The 24491-nt window shown below is 49.5% G+C and overlaps 1 protein-coding gene across 1 annotated transcript in view; it reads right to left on the minus strand.

Moving 5' to 3' along the window:
- The window catches only part of zc3h3 (zinc finger CCCH-type containing 3), a gene marked incomplete at its 5' end in the record, with an annotated part of 63985 nt that overhangs the window by 17593 nt on the left and 21901 nt on the right, over positions 1-24491 (minus strand). Inside the window, one exon of the mRNA XM_080536611.1 lies at positions 11335-11485. Within this exon, the coding sequence (XP_080392737.1) occupies positions 11335-11485 (151 nt within the window). The remainder of the gene's footprint in view (positions 1-11334; positions 11486-24491) is intronic.

A 24491-nucleotide genomic window follows, 5' to 3' on the forward strand; every position in this document is an offset into this window, starting at 1 on the left:
GAGAGAGAGAGAGAGAGAGAGAGAGAGAGAGAGAGAGAGAGAGGAGGGAACCATTACCTCAAGTAAGGTTCTATTATGGTAAAAACGTAAAAAATAATGAAATAAATCCCATTGCAAAGTGGTGACACACCGATCGTGTGTGTGTATACAGAACCGCGATCACTTACCTGGGTACGTAAACAGTATGGATTAAATGCTTGAATTGAAAGTCATAGTACAGTGATGGGTGATACGAGTCGTGGGAAACTCACACACAGAACATGAACATAGAACATATCAACCTGTAGGATAACTCTTGAAGGAATGGTTGAAATGGAAACTGTGAATCTGATGGGTGTATTACAAAACATCTCTGTGTAAGGAGTTGAGTGATACAACACTTTGTAATGTGCTCACTGCCCCACCTCAGCTCCACCCCTTCCCTGTCTGCCATCTACATACCTTCTCCACTACATCTCCTCTCCCTCCCATCTTCCCAGTCCCCCCCTCCCACTTCCTACCTACCCCCTCCACCCCCTTCTCTCTCTCTCTCCCTCTCGTGTCACAGCACTCTGTTAAATTGCTCCTCTAATGGAAAGGACGGCCGTGTGGAAATGGAGAGAATTGAAAAGAGGAGAGGAGGAAATCAATGAGATAATAGGCAGGGCAGGGGGCCAGAGCAGGGAGGCTGCCCCCGACACGTGTGTTCTGCAGACACACACACAGTCACAGGCACATACGCACACACACACAAGCACACTTTATATAAACACATATAGACATAGGGCTGCTGTATAGACGCTCACGCTCACGCTCACACTCACGCTCACACTCACACTCACACTCACACTCACACTCACACTCACACTCACACTCACACTCACACTCACACTCACACTCACACTCACACTCACACTCACACACACACACACACACACACACACACACACACACACACACACACACACACCAACATCCAGAAGGGAAGTCCTCTGTGTGTGTGTGTGTGTGTGTGTGTGTGTGTGTGTGTGAGATGTTGGGAGCAGGGGTTATGGCGATAAATTGCACTGTCCTGTCACTTCTATTTGGGGCGGATTGGGGCTGGTGTGCAGGGCGACGTTGGAGGTAATTTGCTGCTGTACTTCAGATGGCCTGGAAATGGCTTTGGAGCGAGAGTTCATGCCTCCTATTATAGAGAACAGAGAGGGTACCCCAAACACACACTCAACACTTACACACACAATAATGGACACACATACACTTACATGCAGCAGAGAGGTTTCGTGTGGCTTGGTTAAAGAAAAAGAAAAAAAAGAAATAATCACAAATCGTTGGGTTACCTCTCACGCACCCAACCATACAGGCCATAACTCACCACGAGAGACACTCAGTTTCACAAATACAAGATCAGTGGCTGCCCTACACAGGGCAACTGGAGCCAGGGGAGCCGTAATGGAGGCTAATGTTGAGCAGTGACTGCCACCCAGGGAGGCTTAAACAGGAACCCCACAGCCAGGGGAGCTATAATGGAGGTTAATGTGGATATGACATGATCACTTAACACAGACAGCAGTTAACCCTGACACATGGTAACGGGGGACGGGAAGGGGGGCATGTGGACACCTGATGAGAGACTATGGCCCAAATGTTACTGTGTTGGAGTGTGTTGTGAGTGTGTATGGTTGAGTGTGCAACAATAGTACACTGTATGCGATGGCTGTGTGTATTTGGTAGGTGTGCTACTGTAGACATGTGTGGTTGGTGCATGCAACATGTGAAGGGCTGCAACTATCGAGTATTTTAGTAATAGAGAATTCTTGGATTATTTAAAAAAACTAACATGACCGTTGTTTTATTATTGAGAAAAATATATGAATGCGGCTATAGCCTTTGCAGATTAGAACCCGAACATTTCCTATTCTTCAATATAAAAATAAACGTTTCCAGTTAAAAAATATTTCTTTTGCAATCTAATTATTTGAGTTATTAGATGAATCCTTTCAGCTCTAAACAGTGTGTTTATGTGGATGAGTGGATGTATGCATGCATGCAGTTGAGTGTGTGTGTGTGTGTGTGTGTGTGTGTGTAAAAGACTATAGTATTGTAATGTGAGATAGGCAGTTGTCTGAATAAGTTCCCCCTCCAGCAAAACACCATTACTGAACAGTCTCTCTGGGACCCCATCACCTCACCTATATATATATACACCACCATCTCAATGTAATCTCCCTGTTAATGAGAGAGAGAGAGAGAGAGAGAGAGAGAGAGAGAGAGAGAGAGAGAGAGAGAGAGAGAGAGAGAGAGAGAGAGAATGAAAATAGCAAAGTGATACTAGTGAGTATAAGAATAGTGAACTATCCAGGAATCAGAATGAGGGAAAACCATTGAAAGAGAGAAAGGATATATGAAGCAGTTCCCCCTCATCCCCACTCTCTCCTTGACCTGTTCCCCATGACGCCCTTGACCCCCCCCACCACCCCGTGGGAGATCTGTTATCAGAGAGCCTCCAGGCCTGTCCAGCACACAAATCCTCCCTGCCAGACAGCATGCTCGTTTCGGGGGGGAGCCCTTTCACAGTTGCACCGATATACTGCTCTCTTCCCCTTCTGACCTGGGCCTGGGGGACAGATCCTTTCCACTCATGCATCATCACAATCGCCATGGCGATTATTTAATGGGACAAACGATGGGGTGTAATGTGGGGAAGTGTGTTGGGGTAACTGAGATTTAGAATGGCTGGTTGGGTGTGTGTATGTGTGTGTGTGTGTGTGTGTGTGTGTGTGCGTGCGTGATAGAGAGCGAATGTTAGAGAGAGAGACGTTGCGCAGAGGGGGATTTAGAGCGAAGCTAGTTTGACCCCACAGACCAACATTCCTCAATGAGCTGGTTCGAGAAGAGCAGGGGAGAAAAGAAGGAGAAAAGAGGTGAAGGAGGGGGGGAGGAGGTAAAGGAACTCCCTTGTGAGTAGCTTCTGGGTCTAATACGTGTTTGCTTGCCTGTGAATTTGTGTGTGTGCTACTCTGACCATGCGACATCCAGATGAAGGAGGGAGCAATTCAGCACTACTACTGCCGTTGATGAACGATCTGACTTTTCTTGTCGTGACAGGGAAGAATTTGGAGGGTCGCGCGACTGCTCCCAATAATGCTGTTCTCGTCTATTTGCCTGCAGCGAAAGCATTAGTAAGCTCATATTGGGAAACAGTTACCCTTGAAAACAGAGCAGTGCAAAACAGTCATCTGGCTAATTTTCTACAGGGAGGATCGGCTCTGCTTCAAACAATGCAGTCGCAGTGTTCCTAAGCACAGCCACTATGCACTGAAGACTATGAACAAGCCATCTCAGCTGGCTGGGGATAAGTGACGGCATTGTAATAAGCAACATCAATTATTGGAAAACAACAACAACTGGCAGTGCGCAAAAAGTAGTTGCATGTAAAAGATAGCATGTAAAAGATAGCATGTAAAAGATAGCATGTAAAAGTCAGGGATGAGGGGGAAGGGTAGAGGAGTGTAAGGGGGGAATAGAGGAGTAACAGCATGTGATAGGGGATGAGTAAATGAACAGACTGGTGTATGAGAAGGAGGGGAGGAATGAAGGAGTGCGTGTGTATAAGTGATGGGCGAGGGGAGAGAAGTGAAGAGGAGAGTATTCCTTCCTTTATTGCCCAGTCTCCCACATCCTGTACTGATCGATACTGGACCACTAAACGAGATGAGGGCTTGGAATCAGACTCCTGGTTCCACCAGGCCTGGTGTGTGTGTGACTGTGACTGTGTGTGTGTGTGTGTGTGTGTGTGTGTGTGTGTCAACTCCACTAACAAAATATGCCATTTGCATTCAAAGTGTTTGTCCATGTGAAGTCGTTCAGGAGGAGCACTAGAGAGTTGAGGGGACGATAGCGAACACGACGGAGAGAACAAGAGAAGAGGTAGAGAGTAAACGAGGGAGTGTCGGACAAGGACAGCCAGTCAGTCAAGAAGGCTCAGGAGAAGTGAAAAGAAGAGGGGGATGAGAGGAATTCAAAGCAGAAGAGAGAGAGTCGACAGACAGAAGAGAGAGAGTGGACAGACAACCAAAAGGAAAACTAGAAGCAGCTAGAGAGACTTAAAGCATGTGAGGGCTACATGAGAGAGGGAGCCAGAGGGAAGAGAAAGAAAGGGAGAGGGGGGGGTGGAGGGAGGGGTGGCTGGCTATCATTTATCCTCCGGGTGCGCATGCTTTACGGCTTTCTTAATTCAACTCCTGCTACTATTAATGGAGTTAATGTTGAAATTATATCTATTTTCTGGTGGCGGCGGCTGAAATACGACAGCCATTCCCCCCTACCCACACTCCCCCAGCACTCAATCACCCACAATGCCTATTACTGCTGACACCAGAGAAGCACATGGCATGCTGGGTACGGGTCACCTCACTTCTCCTGGGCCTGGGAGCTGAGAGGAGAGGGGTGAGAGGGGTAGGTAGGATGGTAAGAGGGGGTGAGAGGGGTAGGTAGGATGGTAAGAGGGGGTGAGAGGGGTAGGTAGGATGGTAAGAGGGGGTGAGAGGGGTAGGTAGGATGGTAAGAAAAAACATCAGCCCCACTTTAGTTATACGTAGCCCAAGGCAGCAGTGAGTCTCTTTAAGGCCAACCATGGCCTATCCCATGGGTTCTCCAGCTTAAGATTGTGGAACCCGCCACCTGTTCTCTCTTCGAATCTGGAGCTAGGAGAGAGAGAGTGAAAGTGATCATGATGAATTAGGGATGTGAGAGGGGGAAGATGGGCTGATACAATACTGTTAGAGATGGGTTAAGACTAACACAAGGTTCAGGGATGTTGGTGCTAGAGGTGTGGGGGTAGCGTATGGAAGGGGTCCGGGGGGGAATCTGCTCTCCCAGGGGACCTGTCTTGCTCTGGTTACCCCCCCCCCATCTATAGACCTGATGATATTTCATGGGATGTTGCGCGGCTCAAATTGAAAATCCCTTGATGAATCAATATTTACTGCAGCAGCTAAATGAATAGTAATAAGTCAGCAGAGTGGAGCCCAGCCCCTCTGTTTCACCTCATCTGAATTACACAAATGAGCCACCTCACTCACTCACACACACACACACACACACACACACACACACACATATATATATATATATATATATATATATATATATATATATATATATATATATATGTACACTACATCTACCAGGCTCACAAGGGACATTTATTCCACACTACTAAACCTCAACTAATACACCTCAAGGCTACAGTACACCTACATCTACTAGGGGTGGAATGGTTCACAAAAATGTCGGCTCGGTATGTACCTCGGTTTTTAAGTCACGGTTCAGAATGTTTTCGGTATAACAGGGTAAAAATGATCACAAAACACATTTTTATTATTATTATTATTAGTATTATTATTATTATTGTTGTTATTAATAAACAGTGGTTTACTACACAAACAGTGGGTCTTTCTTTCTTAAATAAAATCTGTCAATACTGCTGCAACCAGCAGCAAATCAAATGAATATTCTCTCAATAAAGAATATAATGTAGTTGTTGGTTTGAGGGATATGAAGAAGGACTAGGAGCACATGGTTAATGTGTAAACAAGAGCTGTGTTTATTGCACACTCTGCATTCACTTCCTCATTCACACTTCCTGGTCGCCTTAAATACACCTCATCACCCTGCTAAGGCACCTGGGTAATGTAGTGAATTCGCCCTGATCACTCAGTGGGTGTCTAGTCACCACACAGGTCCCCCCCAGAATTCACAAACACTGACTTCCCATAACGTGCCGGAGCTCGGAGGACTCGTCCAAAGCGATTACGGGACTCCGGAACTTGGGCTGGACGGAAATCTCTTGGCTGCTGACAGCCTGGCCCGGAACCACTGGGAGGTTTTTTTGTTGTGCTTGTAGGAGGGCGGCCACGACGTGGTGGACGGGCCACCTCCACAGCCCGTTCTCCATCTAGATGAGCTGTCTTCAGGCGGTCCACTGAGATATGCTCCATACTTCCCCCTATGTCAATGATAAAGGTCTTGTCGCCTGTCTCCACAACTCTGTAGGGGCCATCGTAAGGCGGCTGTAGAGGGTTCCTATGTGCGTCGTGGCGGATGAACACATATCTTGCTGATTGGAGATCCAGAGGGACATGGATACGTGGCAGGCTGTGATTTGAAGTAGGGGTCGGCATAAAGGCACTTGCCTTATCCCATAGATTACGAAGTTGTTCTGGTGCAGACCAGGGAACGTTAACAGAGGGGAAAAAATCACCCGGTACTCTAAGGGCCTGGCCATAAACAAGCTCTGCCGAAGAAGAGAGGAGGTCCTCCTTAGGTACAGTACGAAGTCCCAGCATCACCCAGGGTAGCCTGTCGATCCAGCTATTGCCCTGGAGGTCCACTTTCAGGGCTGCTTTCATGGAACGGTGAAATCGCTCACACAGGCCATTGGCCTGGGGATGATATGCTGCAGTCCGATGGAGTGAAATACCCAACTGTTGGGTGATAGAGGTCCACAATTGTGAGGTGAATTGTGGTCCCCGGTCTGAGGAGAGGTCAGAGGGAACCCCGAACCGGGCGATCCAAGTACCAATGAATCCGCGGGCCACCTCAGCTGTCGTTGTTCCCGACAGTGGAACCACCTCTGGCCACCGTGTCGTTCTGTCCACCATTGTCAAGAGATGGGTGAACCCTCCAGAAGGAGGAAGAGGTCCAACTAAATCCACGTTGATGTGGTCAAAGCGCCTTTCTGGGACTGTGAACTGCTCCAATGGTGCCTTCACATGTCGATGGACTTTTGTGAGATGGCATGCGATGCATGTTTTGACCCAGTCGCGAATGTCCTTCTTCATGCCATGCCAGACAAATTTTTCTGTCACCAGACGCTGTGATGGCTTCCGGCCTGGGTGTGACAAGCCATGTATGACATCGAAAACCTTCCGTCTCCACATCTTGGGTGCCAGAGGACGGGGCTGGCCAGTAGAGACATCGCATAGCAGTGTCGTACCCTTATCGTCAAAAGGGACATCCACCAACCGAAGCCCTGTAGTCGCCGTCCGAAAGGCCTGAATGTCAGGGTCTGCATCTTGGTCCACAGCCATGCGGGCATAATCGATGCCGAGGTGGACGGTGCTTGTGAAGGTGCGAGAAAGGCAGTCAGCCACGACGTTCTGCTTTCCTGCTACATGTTGTATGTCTGTAGTAAATTCAGAAACGTAGGAGAGATGACGCTGTTGCCTGGCTGACCATGGCTCCGACAGTTTAGACATGACAAAAGTTAAAGGCTTGTGGTCTACAAAAGCAGTGAATGGTCGAGCCTCTAGGAGGAAACGGAAATGTCTGACTGCCAGGTAAAGGGCTAGTAGCTCACGGTCGAACGTGCTGTATTTCTGCTCACTAGCACGGAGCTGCCGGCTAAAAAAAGCGAGAGGCTGCCAAACCCCGTCAATCTGCTGCTCTAAAACAGCACCAACTGCGCGGTCTGAGGCATCAGATGTCAAGGCAATGGGGGCATCTGGCACTGGATGTGCTAGCATGGTTGCATTTGCAAGAGCTTCCTTGGTGGCAGAGAATGATCCTGACATTTCACTGGACCAGTCAACAATGTGCTTGGGAGGCTTGCCCTTGAGGGCCCCATACAGGGGTCGCATGAGGCAGGCTGCTTGTGGAATAAAGCGATGATAAAAATTCACCATACCCAGGAACTCCTGTAGGGCCTTCACTGTTGTGGGGCGTGGGAACTGCAGCACCGCCTTCACCTTTAAGGGCAGTGGGGTTGCACCGGCAGAAGTGATGTGATGGCCGAGAAAATCAATGGAGGGCACCCCAAACTGGCATTTTGCTGGATTGACAATCAAGCCGTGCTGCTGCAATTGAGCAAAAAGGAGGCGGAGGTGTGACATGTGTTCTGCCTTGGATGTACTGGCCACCAGGATATCATCAAGGTAAACAAAAAGAAAAGGCAGATCACGCAACACTGAGTCCATCAACCGCTGAAAGGTTTGGGCGGCATTCTTCAGGCCGAAAGGCATTCGTAAATATTCAAAGAGGCCAAACGGTGTGATGACTGCCGTTTTGGTGATGTCTTGAGGATGGACTGGCACTTGGTGATATCCTCGAATGAGATCCACCTTTGAAAAAATAACTGCTCCTGCCAGGTGGGCTGAGAAATCCTGAATGTAGGGAACTGGATACCGGTCAGGCGTAGTGGCATCATTAAGCCGCCGGTAATCACCACACGGGCGCCAGCCTCCATTGGCCTTGGGAACCAGGTGCAAAGGCGAGGCCCAGGGACTGTCAGACCTACGAATGATGCCCAGTCTCTCCATGGAGCTGAACTCCTCCTTTGCTATCGCCAACTTTTGTGGGTCCAGCCGGCGGGCTCGAGCATGCACAGGCGGACCACTGGTAGGTATGAAGTGTGTCACATTGTGTTTTATGGAGCCAGCCAAAAACGTTGGCGTTGTGATGTCTGAAAACTCCAGCAGGAGTTGGGCGACATCATCAGCCGGTGAAAGGAGAGCGGCCAGTCTTGTCGATGTAGCGGTGGTGTGCTCACAAGCCAGTGAGCAGAAGGTCTCAGCGTTGACAAGCTGACGGTTACCCACATCCACCAGCAGCCCATTAGCACAAAGAAAATCAGCACCCAGGAGCGGGGTGGACACCTTCGCCAACACAAAGTCCCAAGAGAAACGTTGTCCAGCAAAGCACAGTGTTAAGGGGCGTGTGCCAAACGTGGGGATGGGGGTGCCATTAGCTGCTTCAAGGTTGGGGCCCAGTTTGGCTGCTCGGATATCCAAGGCTGACGCCGGCAGAATGCTGACCTGAGCTCCAGTGTCACAAAGAAATCTGCGGCCAGATATAGAGTCAGTAATGAACAGCAATCCGCTGGAAGGGCCGACACTCAGGGCTGCTAACGAGTGGCGGCCAACGCGTTTCCCGACCAGCTACAAGGTGGCAGGCACTTCTTTGCTTTGTTGCCGAACTTGCCGTGATAGAAGCAGAGACTTGACTTCTCACGGCGGGCCACAGCGCTGGCGGAGACAGAGTGTGTGTGCGGTTGATGCATGCATTCCTCCCAGGCAGTGCTGGTGTTGGTAAGGGGCGTGACTGAAACAGTCTTTCTCCCAGCTGAAAAAAAAACATCAGCTTCTTTAGCCAATTCACGAAGGTTTGCCTTTACAGAACTGGCTAAAGGCAAACGAATCTGGTCTGGGAGTTGCTGCAAAAAAAGCTCTTTAAAAAGGAAACATGGTTGATGATTGCCAAGCAGAGCCAGCATATGGTCCATTAACTCAGAGGGCTTTGAGTCTCCAAGCCCAGGGAGAGATAGGAGCTGCCGGGCTCTTTCTGGTTCTGACAATCCAAAAATTCCTTTCAGGTGCCCTTTAAGAGTGGTATATTTGTCCCTGGCTGGTGGGTTTTCTATCAGGTTTATCACCCGTGCGGCAGTTGAACCCTTCAGAGATGCCACCACATAGTAATACTTTGTGTCTTCTGCAGTTATATCCCTGATGGCAAACTGAGCTTCAGCTTGCACAAACCAAGCACTAACATTTTGCTCCCAAAACTCAGGCAATTTGAGAGCAACTGCATTAGCCATGTTCAAAAAAGTTTCAGAAAAACGTCCAAAAAACTCACTTGTCAGGGTCACCAATGTAGTTGTTGGTTTGAGGGATATGAAGAAGGACTAGGAGCACATGGTTAATGTGTAAACAAGAGCTGTGTTTATTGCACACTCTGCATTCACTTCCTCATTCACACTTCCTGGTCGCCTTAAATACACCTCATCACCCTGCTAAGGCACCTGGGTAATGTAGTGAATTCGCCCTGATCACTCAGTGGGTGTCTAGTCACCACAATAATAACATAAACATTCATTAAGGTGCATCATTAAGACACAACACTTCTGACTGCCTAGCAGCCTGGACACCTGGTTGATTCCTGTTGCTTTTTGTGCTGCTAAATTAATTGTGTGTGCAAAGCATCCAATTTGGGGGCCCAGTCCAGCTTCACTGATTACATTGACAATATTTCTAGCACTCATGGCATGCCTCTAGTCCAATCAAATTACTTGGTCGCTCAACAACGTCGAACCCAGTGTGAGCACATTTATGAACGCAGCTCCTGACATACACCTGATTACTTAAAATAAAAATAAAATGTTTCGCACGTGGAGTACACCTGTGTATCGTTCGGTACACACGCGAACCGAACCGAACTGCCAGTCCGGTTCCAAGATTTCCGGTACGAATACGTGAACCGTTACACCCCTAACATCTACACAACATGTGTGTGTGTTTCTGGTTGTGTTACTATGTGCCATTAGGCCCCCTAGTCTCTCTCCACACCTATGGAACTACAAGCCCCAGAGACCTGGTCACACTGCAGGAGGCCAAACAGAACACATCACACACCTTTCTATTTCTTTCTATTTCTATCACATCTTGCTATTAACTCACTACATCTTAACAGGCCCTCTAAACCATCCTAACAATACATTTACCAACTTCATAACCGTTATCCACATTCATAACCGGTGTGCAATAAAATCGTAATATTCTGTTAATAATCATCACCATAAACCATTAACTAACTCTGTTTCACGGCAAATGAAGTCATGAATAACACATTAACTTATCGCCCGTCGTCCAATAATGACCTCATCATAAACATTAATTAACTTCACGACCCCCTGTTATGACCTCATAACCCGTTCATTTAACCTGACAAGGGGGAGACGCTCCTCTAAAACCTCAACCCTCATCTTCCCCTCAACTCACTGGCCTCTCTGTCCTCTCAGAGTCTCTCAGAGATAGAGGGATGAGTCTCTCAGAGATCGAGGGATGAGAGACAGACAGGATTGGACACACACAGGAGAGGAGAGCGGTGGAGAGATCAGTAAGAGCCTAGAAATCAGCTGTCCGTTCTCACACATCCAAGTAAATTAATTTAGATTTATTTCAGTGCCCCCCGCCCCCCCCCTCCCGGCCCCCTTACCTGATTTAAAGTGAGAGAGCCAAAGACGGATGGATAAATAAAGGCGGGAGGGAGAGAGATAGAGAAGAAGAAAGATAGAGATGAGAGGTTGTAATGACATTAAGAAACCCCCCCCCTCCATCCCTGTCACCCTTCCCATTTGGCGTGGTGTAAATTAATCTGCGGAGCGTCCCGGTGTAAATGTTTTATTCCCAGGGGTTATCTACTGTGTAAAAATTACCTCCATAAATTGTGCGAGGGTCTCTCCACACGCTACACATGGCTGCTACATAAAAGGCAGGGCATCTTATAGGCTGAGTGACATTAAAAATGGAGCCACATTAAACCAAGCACCCAGTGTGTGTGTGTGTGTGTGTGTTTTACCTGGCTGACTGGATCCTCTTGGCTCTCCAGGAGAGGGCGGGGCTATAGTAGGGTGTGTGCGCAGCGGCTCCGCCCAGGCGCGTCACTATCTTGTAGCGAGTGGTGAAGACCCTCTGAGAGGCGTGGCCACGCTGCGACGGGGAGGCGGGGCCTGAGGAGGAAGAGGAGGGGATGACGGTCAAGACGGCACACTCAAGAGAGATCCACAGAGATGCACCGAAACATGGCTGGACTTGCATGCTAACTTTTAGAACACGCAGGCAGGCAGGCAGACAGACAGGCAGGCAGACAGACAGACAGACAGACAGTTGGAGCCACACACACAGTTTGGTTTGGTGGCAGAGCTCTCTGGCAGGTGTGCTCTTTAACAAGCTTCACATGTAAAAATGAGAGGGAATAACAAAGGCAGACTTTTTATGAGCCTAATAAATCATATCCTCTGCCTCCTCCCTCCCTCCCTCTCGCTTTCTCCCTCCCTACTTCGCTCTTTAAGTCTCATTCGTTATATCATTTCACAGATCCATCAGAGGAGCGCTGGAGAAAAAAAGAAATAAGAGAGGAGGAAAAAAAAAAAATAGAAAAGAAAAAGAAAGAAGAAGAGTGTTTTTATTTATTTATTTATTCCAACGCGTATCCAGTGTGTTCATCATGTTGCTTTATGATGGCTGGGCTGGGCTGACACACTCACACGCTGCTTGGGTAAAGGATGGAATTTGCATTGTGGATTGAAACTGCTGCTTTATGCCAATTTACCAAACTCAAGAGATTTATATATGAGCCTGGAGTTACAACCTAGCGTGTTCCAGCCGTGCCTGACTGAGGCAGAGATGAGAATAGAACAACTATTAAGACTGATGATCCCAAAAGGAAGTGAGGGGACTGATATGCATATCCCACAACCACTGGCGGACTCAGGGGGGGCAACCGGTGCCCCCACGGTTGAAAAACGTCACACTTAAGTGCCCTTTTGAGTGGCGAAAATTAGAGGACGTGCCCTACTGGTGCCCCTCCAATGGTCTAAACTTGACCATGTGCCCCCACCATTGAAAAACATTGCACTAAAGTGCCCTTTTGAGTGGCAAAAATGAGAGTATGTGTCCTATTGGCTGCCCTTCCAATGGTCTAAACTTGACCATGTGCCCCAAAGTTGAAAACATTGCGCGATCTACTGGGATTTTCTCGCACAACCATCTCTAGGGGTAACAGAGAATGGTCCGAAAAAGACAAAAATATCCAGTGACGTCAGTTCTCTGGGCGAAAATGGTGGTGGTGGTGTGATGGTGTGGGGGATATTTTCTTGGCACAAATCTGCAGCAATTGTGTGATGCTAGAATGTCAATATGGACCAAAATCTCGGAGGAATGTTTCCAGCACCTTGTTGAATCTATGCCACGAAGAATTAAGGCAGTTCTGAAGGCAAAAGAGGGGGTCCAACCCGGTAATAGCAAGGTGTACCGGTGCAAGTGACTGGTGAGTGTATGTTAGTGCAAATAGGCTAACTAATTTGACTACTATTGATGTATAAGATGTATAATTTATATAAAGCCTTAATGTCGAGCCCTGGTATAAGTGTTCTCCAGTGCCTTTTGTCCGCTATAAGGTGGTGGTGAGTTGAAGTTTGTGGTGTTGCAGGAAAAAAAAGCAAATTTTTCCAGTGCGCTGCACGTGCAATTCATTACCCATCTGGGCTAAGCCCCGGATCTCCTACAATCCTAAATCCGCCCCTGGCCTAGACTACATAATGTTCATCTTAATCAAGGATGAGGACTATTTCACCATACATGACGCATCATAGCTTTTTGCTCACTGATGGGGTCCCATGTTGTGCAGTAGGCCTAGGTGCCCTTTTTGTCTTTTCGCCCCTGCCCTTCAAACAGCCTGAGTCTGCCACTGCCCACAACTAAAATAGAGCCAGATAGCAGTCTAAGATGATTGTAGTATCAACATAGAACTTTGGGGGGGGGGGGGGGGGTGAATCCGGAATTAAAATAGAACTTTGGAGTATTTCTAGAATTGAAATAGAACCTGGTGGGTGATTCTGGAATTCAAATAGAACTCCAGAATGATTTACGGTTCTGGAATTGAAATTAAGCAGGGTTACACACACACACACACACACACACACACACACACACACACCCACACGCACGCACGCACGCACGCACGCACGCACGCACGCACGCACGCACGCACGCACGCACGCACGCACGCACGCACGCACACACACACACACACACACACAGCAGGGTTACACACACACACACACAGGGTTACACACACACACACACACACACACACACACAGGGTTACACACACACACACACACACACACACACACACACACACACACAGGGTTACACACACACACACACACACACACACACACACAGTACAGGAAAGTCTCTGGGTGATGGTGTACAGTCAGGATGGGGAGAGGGGCAGGGTAACATAAATCACTATCACACTGGGCTCATTCAGACAGACGCCCACAGAAGAGCGGGAGAAAAGAGAGTGTGTTAGTGACAGGCGGAGAATCTCCCTCTCCCTGCTCCCTCTCTTCCTTCTCCTCCACAACCCATCTCTCACTGTGACGGTGACAACACTTTGTCTTCCTAATGAGTTAGGAGAGAGAGAGAGAGAGAGAGAGAGAGAGAGAGAGAGAGAGAGTAATGGAGGGATAAAGAAAAGGGGAGAGAGAGAGAGAGAGAGAGCTGCCCCACAATGTGCTCCCTGAGCTCAATTTATATTTCCTGTTTCAAAAGTCTTTAATTGCCAATTGCCATGCTTATTGCCATGACAATTAGCATTTAATAACAATGCATAGCCAGGAAAACAGCAGCTCAGAGCAATGACAAACAACAAAGTGATCCCATTTCCAATTTCTCTCCCTCCCTCCCTCCCTCTCCCTCTCTCTTGTCTTCCATGCAGCGGCGCCTGTTTCATTTGTCAGCCAGCACACAGCTCTGGATCAGCTGGAGAATTCATCTTAGACAAACATTTACCCATGATCACATCACTGCATGCTGGGTCCTGCTCACACTCTCACTCGCACACGCACACGCACACGCACACACACACACACACACACGCACGCACGCGCACGCACACACGCGCACGCACACACGGAAATGAGGAAAGACTGTGTTGCTTGTGTATGTATAGTGGTGTGTGTGTGTGTGTGTGTGTGTGTGTGTGAGAGAGAGAGAGAGAGAGAGAGAGAGAGAGAGGTGTAGCGGGGTGGTTGTGCAGGATTAGTTGCCTGGCTTGTAGTCACTTTTCCTCCCAGCAGTCATCTGTATTGCAGTCATCTGTATTGCAGTCAGAGCTATTTGGGCGTCCTGGCAGATGACAAATCGAGCTTGTCAAAGGCGCTGCCGTGCCTCACCCCCCACCAGCCTCGTACCCCCTTCCCCCTCCGGCATCCCTAACCCGACGCCATTTCCCTCTCAATCCCGATTAAAAACACTCTCACATACTGTTCCGCTGTAGCTGTTGTTCAATGACAGCTCCAGTGAGCTCTGCTTGCGTGAGTGTCGGCTATGGGTGTGCATGTGTGCATTGGTGTGTGTGAGAGCCTTTATGTTGGTGTGTGTGCGCGTGTGTGTGTGTGTGTGTGTGTGCATGCGTGTGCCCGTCTGTCAGCTGGAGAAGGATGGACGGTGTGCTCTGATTGTAAACCCCAGCAGGTTGTGTTGGTTGAGTGGGTCTGGGAGCAATAGGGTCTCAATCTTCCCCTACAAGACCACAACCAACATACACACACGGCTGGGGTCTCAATCTTCCTCTAATAGACCTCTGACAGGAGTCTGCCAAGCAAGGTGGAGAGCCTGAGAAAGAGGTGCTCACCACACACACACACACACACACACACACACACACACACACACACACACACACACACACACACACACACACACACACACACACACACACACACACACACACACACACACCACAAACTGACACTCTGCTGTGAAACCACAGATTATCTACTCTATTCATTCTGTACTGCACCTTTCTCTCTCTCCCCTCACTCCCTGCTCTCCCGCCATCACTCTCTCACCCCTCCATCACTCTCTCACCCCTCCACAGACGACCTCTCTGGACACGTTTGAACATTTAACTGTCATGCTTGGCTTCTCCTAGGCTGCATCCCTCCCTGTGTAATCTACTGTGGATTCATTTTTATCAGCAGACACGTCATCACCACCCCACTGGAACGGCTCCGTTCTTGGCAGAGGGATGTGAACCCAGGGATCCTAACATGTCTGAGCCTAGTCTAAGTAGAGTGGAGCTTGCGCTAGCTGCCACTCCAGACCCCTCCCCCCCAGACCCTGCTCCTCTCCTCTCCTCCAGACCCCTCCCCCCCAGACCCTGCTCCTCTCCTCTCCTCCAGACCCCTCCCCCCCAGACCCTGCTCCTCTCCTCTCCTCCTCCCTTTCCTCCACCAAATTGACGGCCGGGTGACGGGGCGCCGTCGCCGGGGACGACCACCACAGCACAACACAGCACTACTGCCATCTTCTTAGGGATTATCGAATAATGTCATCGCCGTGGCGACAGCCTGCTATCGCCCCCCCCCCCCACCCTGTGATCCCCTCTCCGTACCTGACGGGTAATTCCAGCTAATGGAACTCCCTGTCCCCCCCCCACTGGAGACCCTGATGGATCACATATCTTGTTATTGACAGTCACATCTCCCCCCCGGGGAGCCCAGAGTCACATCCTCTGGGGCTCATCTTCTGATTCCCAGCGCGCCGCCACGGCTCTGACAGACAGACCCAACGCTACGCTAACATGGGACTTAGCAAGGGTGTTACCACATACTTCACCCACGCAGTATGGTACTTCTTCAACATGCAATACAGCATGCCACCAGCGCTCATTTTAACAAGAGTAAATGGCAACAGCTTTAAATGTACTTTTTTTTTATGTAAAAGAGAGAAAGAGAGGGAAGGAGACAGAGCGAGAGAGAAGGACAGAAAGAAGTAGTAATATGTAGAGAAGTACATAATGGCCTCTACATATCACCCCCCTCTCTCTTAAAGCCTGAGAATGCAGCATGATTGACAGGTCCACCGGACATATGCTACAGGAAGAGGATCCTCCCCCCTGGTCCCAGGCCTGCTGTCAGGGCTTGGTGTGTGTGTGTGTGTGTGTGTGTGTGTGTGTGTGTGTGTGTGTGTGTGTGTGTGTGTGTGTGGGTGTGGGTGTGTGTGTGTGTGTGTGTGTGTGTGTGTGTGTGTGTGTGTGGGTGTGTGTGTGCGTGTGCGTGGGTGTGTGTGTGTGACCTTGAGGCGTGTCTAAGGAGTGAAAACCGTGCTGTCTTGAGACTTTGAGAGGGAATCAGAAGTGGCGATGGACAGACGAGAGCAGACACTTGATCCAAGTCAGCCTCCCGTTAGGAGTCTTGAGTGCACACACACACCAATGATCTCAGTTGGAGCAGTACACCATGGACATGGCTATCTTGCTAATAATATAAACAGGATGAAATAATACACAAGAACCTAGAGGTGTACAGAGATGTCATTAACTGTATCTGTTATCTGTTCAACCATCAAAATGATCTGGTTCTGTATTCCCATAGAAGACCGGAAGTGGACATGGTGTATACCGGTCGTGTAGAGCAGCGGTTCCCAACCTGTGGGCAGAGTACTGCAAGTGGGCCGCCAAATCATGGGCAAACATTTTTTTTATTGACGTTTTTTTGTTACAAAAACTTTTTAATTTTAAAAAGATAAAAAATCTTGGATTGAACAGCCTTGATCGTATTGTGTGTAGTGTGCGCCGATATTTCCATCCGAAAAGAAGAAGTCAGCTCGCTTCTTGATTGGCTACATTCCATCCCGGACTCGCGAACAGGGTTGCCAGATGGGATCGACATTTTCCACCCTAACCACAGTCTAAAACCGCAAATTCCACCCAAAAACCCCGAGCCCATCTGGCAACCCTAGTCGGGAGTCGGGAGTTGCCCACACACATAAGGATGCTTGGTCGTAAATATTGAACACATACAACATTTACGATCTTGGTATTTGATCACCTGCTATATAAAACATCGCCGCTCGGCTTTAATGGTTTAACCGCTATTTATTTTTAATTTTTTTGCCACGCTCCCTCTAGTTTTTGTCCAAATTACGTCATTGTTTTGCGCGCTCGTGCGCGTTTCATGCGCGTTCACGCGGAAAAAAAGTCGCGTGCGCTTCGCGCGCTGCTGAGTGGGCCGCGAATACTGGACATATTTGTAAAGTGGGCCGTGAGTCCTAAAAGGTTGGGAACCGCTGGTGTAGAGCATATCATTAATTATGAAATACATTTCCACATCCTCATACAGTTTTTGTTTTTGTCTCTCTCTCTCTCTCTCTCTCTCTCTCTCTCTCTCTCTAGGAAAATTGGAAAATTAAGCTTTATAAATCAAAAAAGGTAAGGCTATATCTCACAAATCATACAGCTAAAAACTACAGGTTCTAACCTTCATGTCTCGCTAGCTCCCACAGTGCCGCCTCCTCCTCCAGGCAGAGCTTTTCTGTCACACTGGGGCAGAGCTTTCACTGTCACACTGGGGCAGAGCTCTCACTGACACACTGGGGCAGATCTGGATCTGTATTCCCATAGAAGACCGGAAGTGGGCATGGTGTATACCGGTCGTGTAGAGCATAACATTAATTATGAAATACATTTCCACATCCTCATACAGTTTTTGTTTTTGTCTCTCTTTGTCTGTCTGTCTCTGTCTCTCTCTCTTTGTCTCTCTCTCTCTCTCTCTCTCTCTCTCTCTCTCTCTCTCTCTCTCTCTCTCTCTCTCTCTCTTTGTCTCTCTCTCTCTCTCTCTCTCTCTCTCTCTCTCTCTCGGAAAATTAAGCTTTATAAATCAAAAAAGGTAAGGCTATATCTCACAAATCATACAGCTAAAAACTACAGGTTCTAACCTTCATGTCTCGCTAGCTCCCACAGTGCCGCCTCCTCCTCCAGGCAGAGCTCTTCTGTCACACTGGGGCAGAGCTCTCACTGTCACACTGGGGCAGAGCTCTCACTGACACACTGGGGCAGATCTGGATCTGTATTCCCATAGAAGACCGGAAGTGGGCATAGTGTATACCGGTCGTGTAGAGCATAACATTAATTATGAAATACATTTCCACATCCTCATACAGTTTTTGTTTTTGTCTCTCTTTGTCTGTCTGTCTCTGTCTCTCTCTCTCTCTTTGTCTCTCTCTCTCTCTCTCTCTCTCTCTCTCTCTCTCTTTGTCTCTCTCTCTCTCTCTCTCTCTCTCTCTCTCTCTCTCTCTCTCTCTCTCTCTCTCTCTCTCTCTCTCTCTCTCTCTCTCTCTCTCTCTCTCTCTCTAGGAAAATTAAGCTTTATAAATCAAAAAAGGTAAGGCTATATCTCACAAATCATACAGCTAAAAACTACAGGTTCTAACCTTCATGTCTCGCTAGCTCCCACAGTGCCGCCTCCTCCTCCAGGCAGAGCTCTCACTGTCACACTGGGGCAGAGCTCTCACTGTCACACTGGGGCAGAGCTCTCACTGTCACACTGGGGCAGAGCTCTCACTGACACGCTGGGGCAGAGCTCTCACTGACACGCTGGGGCAGAGCTCTCACTGTCACACTGGGGCAGAGCTCTCACTGTCACACTGGGGCAGAGCTCTTCTGACACACTGGGGCAGAGCTCTCACTGTCACACTGGGGCAGAGCTCTCACTGTCACACTGGGGCAGAGCTCTTCTGTCACACTGGGGCAGAGCTCTTCTGTCACACTGGGGCAGAGCTCTCACTGACACGCTGGGGCAGAGCTCTCACTGTCACACTGGGGCAGAGCTCTTCTGACACACTGGGGCAGAGCTCTCACTGTCACACTGGGGCAGAGCTCTCACTGTCACACTGGGGCAGAGCTCTCACTGTCACACTGGGGCAGAGCTCTCACTGTCACACTGGGGCAGAGCTCTCACTGTCACACTGGGGCAGAGCTCTCACTGACACACTGGGGCAGAGCTCTCACTGTCACACTGGGGCAGAGCTCTCACTGTCACACTGGGGCAGAGCTCTCACTGTCACACTGGGGCAGAGCTCTTCTGTCACACTGGGGCAGAGCTCTCACTGTCACACTGGGGCAGAGCTCTCACTGTCACACTGGGGCAGAGCTCTCACTGACACACTGGGGCAGAGCTCTACTGTCACACTGGGGCAGAGCTCTACTGTCACACTGGGGCAGAGCTCTCACTGTCACACTGGGGCAGAGCTCTCACTGTCACACTGGGGCAGAGCGCTCACTGACACACTGGGGCAGAGCTCTCACTGACACACTGGGGCAGAGCTCTCACTGACACACTGGGGCAGAGCTCTCACTGTCACACTGGGGCAGAGCTCTCACTGTCACACTGGGGCAGAGCTCTACTGTCACACTGGGGCAGAGCTCTACTGTCACACTGGGGCAGAGCTCTCACTGTCACACTGGGGCAGAGCTCTCACTGTCACACTGGGGCAGAGCTCTCACTGTCACACTGGGGCAGAGCGCTCACTGACACACTGGGGCAGAGCTCTCACTGTCACACTGGGGCAGAGCTCTCACTGACACACTGGGGCAGAGCTCTCACTGTCACACTGGGGCAGAGCTCTACTGTCACACTGGGGCAGAGCTCTCACTGTCACACTGGGGCAGAGCTCTCACTGACACACTGGGGCAGAGCTCTTCTGACACACTGGGGCGACTACACAATATAGACATCACTTTTCAATAATGTGTAGTAAATGAAACGACTAGTTCATGAAATCAAAGTCCTATATCGATTTGAAGAAATGTAATGGCTGACGCCCAGACATGTCAATCATGGCTTTTTGTCCCAAATAATAACTAGCAACTTCAGGTAGAATTTGTAACTGTTTCCATCGCATTATCTGTGCTTTCCCGAATAACATATTCGTAATCGGGTACATCCCTACAAGAAACTACCGTTACATCTAGGATTCCATCTAGCATTCCCACTACCTACTGGAGCTCTTGAGAGGTCAGGGCTGAGGTGACGGTAGGTGAGAGTTGGGAGGGGGGCATAAGAGAGAGTTGGGTTGGAGGGAGGGGGGATAAGAGAGAGTTGGTATGGAGGGAGGGGGGGATAAGAGAGAGTTGGGTTGGAGGGAGGGGGGGATAAGACAGTTGGGTTGGAGGGAGGGGGGATAAGAGAGAGTTGGGTTGGAGGGAGGGGGGGATAAGACAGTTGGGTCAGAGGGAGGGGGGGATAAGACAGTTGGGTTGGAGGGAGGGGGGCATAAGACTGTTGGGATGGAGGGAGCGGGGCATAAGACTGTTGGGATGGAGGGAGGGGGGCATGAGAGAGGGGTACACTGAGAAGCACTGACAGACTTTAGGGAGGGTGGTCTGGTGATGGAGAGCAGGGGCCCCTGAAGTGTGCCATGGATCCAAGCATGGGTGATGATGTCACAGGGGAGGGGTGTGGTCGGGAAGACGGTATGGTGGTATGTGGCGGCGGCTTCGGGTGTCACTCTGGGGGCTTCGCCTCATCCGTCATCGCCGTGGAGCCATCGGCTGTAACACACACCACTTGACCCTGACGACCCTGGGGGGAGGGGGCATTCTTCCACTGCTGTACTCTCCCCTCCTGGGGGTCTATGGTAACACCCCATCACCTCCCATCTTAAACTGACAAACCAACAGCAGCACAGTTAAAGCCGTTATTTATTAGTCAAGTACTTTGTGCACGACAAGACGCAGGGAACCTGGTCGTTTCCGAGAACGCGAAGAAATCGAAGAGGTCGAAGAGAGAATTGCGGAATGATAATAAGAGTAACAGACTCATCCTCACTATTTAAAAAGGTCAAAATTAGGCCTTGGAAAAGCCATAGGAGTGTGATTGGATACACTGGACCCCTACAAGGCATGGATGACATGAATAAGAGATGAGACAAACTCATCTCCTGTGACCTTAGCCATGACCTTGCCCCCCACCCTACCCCGTCAGGTGAAGAAGGAAGGACAGAGGCTCGCTTTGAGATGAAACAACAAGCACCTTTTGGTTCTAATGTCCGACAGCTCTGTTCAGCATCATACCGGAACCCACTGACATGTCTCGTGTCCAATGTGTTGCATGTCACATGTAACGTGTGAAGAGGAGTGGAGGGCTGTCAGTCACTGGATCTTAAGAGCTGTCTAAAAAAGGAAGAGCCTAGGGCATTGTCCATTTACGCATCAGCCATTGGTTGTGTGTGTGTGTGTGTGTGTGTGTGTGTGAGTGTGAGTGTGAGTGTGAGTGTGAGTGTGAGTGTGAGTGTGAGTGTGAGTGTTTGTGGGTGTGTCAGCCAAGGTTAAGTGTGTTTATGTCTTGAGTGCAACAGCAGAGTCCATACGGGATGTGAGCCCCTGCCCTAACGGACACATGTCACCAGGCCTGCAACTAAGCAGTCCCAGGAGACCGAGCAAAGGAAATGTGTGTGTGTGTGTGTGTGTGTGTGTGTGTGTGTGTGTGTGTGTGTGCGCGCGAATATGTGCGTGTGTGTTAATTAGTTTTAAAGAGGGTAAGAGCTAAGTGTAGTTAGTGTGATCTATATTTAGTTGCACGGGTTAAAACTTTGACCACACACACACACACACACACACACACACACACACACACACACACGCACACACACGCACGCCAGCGTGCACACACGCACACACACACACACACACGCACACACAAATCTGCCATCGAGGGCACTTCCGGGGGGAGTCTAAACCCAATGGAAGGTTCTGGTTGCACATGCCTGCAACATCCATCATGCTGGTGATTCTGCTGGGCCGTCGATTGAGTGATTGAGCCCGGTGGGTCAGACACTAGCCCTGAGGCTTCTCTGTTTCAGTCGCTGAGTGAAAGACGCGGAGGTGACTTACAACCCCTGGAGAGACACGCAACCGCCATGTAGGTGTCAAAGTGTTAAGGGAGAGATCGGAGAAAGAGAGAAAGAGAGAGGCATAGGGAAGGAGGAGGATGAGGCTGTTCTGAGGGTGTATTTAGGCCCTCTTGATACCCACTTTTTAAATGGGGATTCACCTTTTCGGTAGGTCTAGCTCACACAGGGCGACCCTTTCCCACGGATGAGAAACCCCCCAAAACATAGGCAACACAGGTAACAACAGCGCACCACGTGACTCTAAGCCAGTCAGTTCCTGGTTGAGGTTGGTAGAGGGCTCACCTGAGCTCTATAGGGAGTACAAGGCGAAGGCCAAGAAGGGCTGGATCCTAGCCAGGGGATAGGCTAAAGACGTGCTAGATCTAGAGCGGCGTTCCTCATAGAGACAGACACAGAGAGAGGATAGAGGCCCACTGACCGGGGGGGCATGCTAAAGGCTAACGATCTGCTGTCGGAGCACTGACCTCGGGTGGAGTTCAGCAGAGTATCAACGGGTGTGGAAGAGAGAGCTACATTTCCAGGGGTGAGGAGTCAGGGGTGAGGGTTCAGGGAGGGGGACAGCGGGCTGTGTGATGGGGAACAGTAAAGCCTCTCCTCAGGCCAGGGTGATAATTTGGTGGGGGCAGAGGGGAGAGAGGGCTGCCGCTATCTCCTTACCAACTGTTTTGAAGTCCAGCAGGTGCTCCGAAAGGCACAAGACTCCAAATAAACACTCTTCCCCTCAACCCCTCCCTCTCTTCCCCTCAACCCCTCCCTCTCTTCCGGCCTTCCTCTCCTGCCTCGAACAGCTCTCGAGCAATCCATCACTTTCTTCACTCCCCTGTATCCCCGGCATATAGTCTCTCCATCCTATCGCTCTCCTTCAGACACACCCATCCCTTTCCACTCCACCCAATTCGCGTCCCGATGTCTCCCTTACTCCACCCTTCTCTAACCTTCTATCCCTCTCTCCTTCCTCCTCTCCCTCCCTCCCTCCCTCCCTCTGTCTCTCTCGGTGGTGGCAGTGTGGGTGCAGCTGCTGGGCTCTAATTGGTCCCTTTGGGTCAGGCTGGACGGGTATCGGCCCGCTAAACCGCTGAGCATCACCAGGAGAAACGGGCATCTGCTCTGACACTGCTTAAGCGCTGGCACAGCCCACTGGAAGACACACACACACATACACATACACATACACATACACACACACACACACACACACACACACACACAGTGACGTATTTGCTGGCAATGGTCTTTCAAAGTCAAAGCAGGGACCATTGAATGATAAGGCAGTCAGATCAACCTGACCACAGATCAACCTAACCACAGATCAACCTAACCACAGATCAACCAGACCACAGATCAACCTGACCACACTGGTTACCACAGGTCATTCATCTTGTGAGCACAGCACCACCACTATTGCACACGTAGAACTACATCTACCCCCACACAGAATAACTGACATGGTTACAACTGTCATATCAATATCACCAGGACAGCGTGGAGTGTCAGGGTGAGGACAGGCAAAGGGAGGGAAAGACACTTTCTAAGAGACACCGACACAGAGAGAGAGAGGGAGAGAATGATGGTGGACAGGGGGGGGGGAGCAGAGAGAGAGAGAGATGAGTAGGACTGGGCTGGGCAGTTTCGTGTTAGTGAAAGAGCCCCTGTCATCGTAGTAACTTGAGAGGCGTTGCTGCAAGTTGGTCATTAATATGTACAAACTCGTTAAGCCAAGAATGCCCTGAAAGACTAGCTGGGGGAGAAAGAGGGAGGGAGGAATGGAGGGGTATTAGAGGAGGGTGATCTTCCCAAAAATAGACTAGTGTGTGAACTCCACTCACAGGAAAGCAAAGACAGACAGACACACACACACACACACACACACACACACACACACACACACACACACACACACACACACACACACACACACACACAGACACAGACCTGGAACACACCTGACTAACCATTAACACCTATCAAGCCAATTTTCCCCAATACTTTTGGTACTTTTTTAGGGGGACTATGTATAAAAAGGTTGTAATTTCTAAACCGTGAAACCAATCTGAAAAACTGTTTTGAATTCAAACTGAGAATATTTACTTTAACCTCAAATCCAACAGAAGAACAAATGCTTCCTTTCCCCAATACTTACGGGGGCACTGCGCTGCATGTAGGTAGGAGAGAAAGTAGCCTAAACAAGTGTATGACTGACCCAGCCTTAAACAGCAGACGCAGCCCAGAGGAGAAGTGGTAAACAGGTCT

This window comes from Nansenia antarctica (genome assembly GCF_963989245.1).
Source record: "Nansenia antarctica genome assembly, chromosome: 7".
NCBI lineage: Eukaryota > Metazoa > Chordata > Actinopteri > Argentiniformes > Microstomatidae > Nansenia > Nansenia antarctica.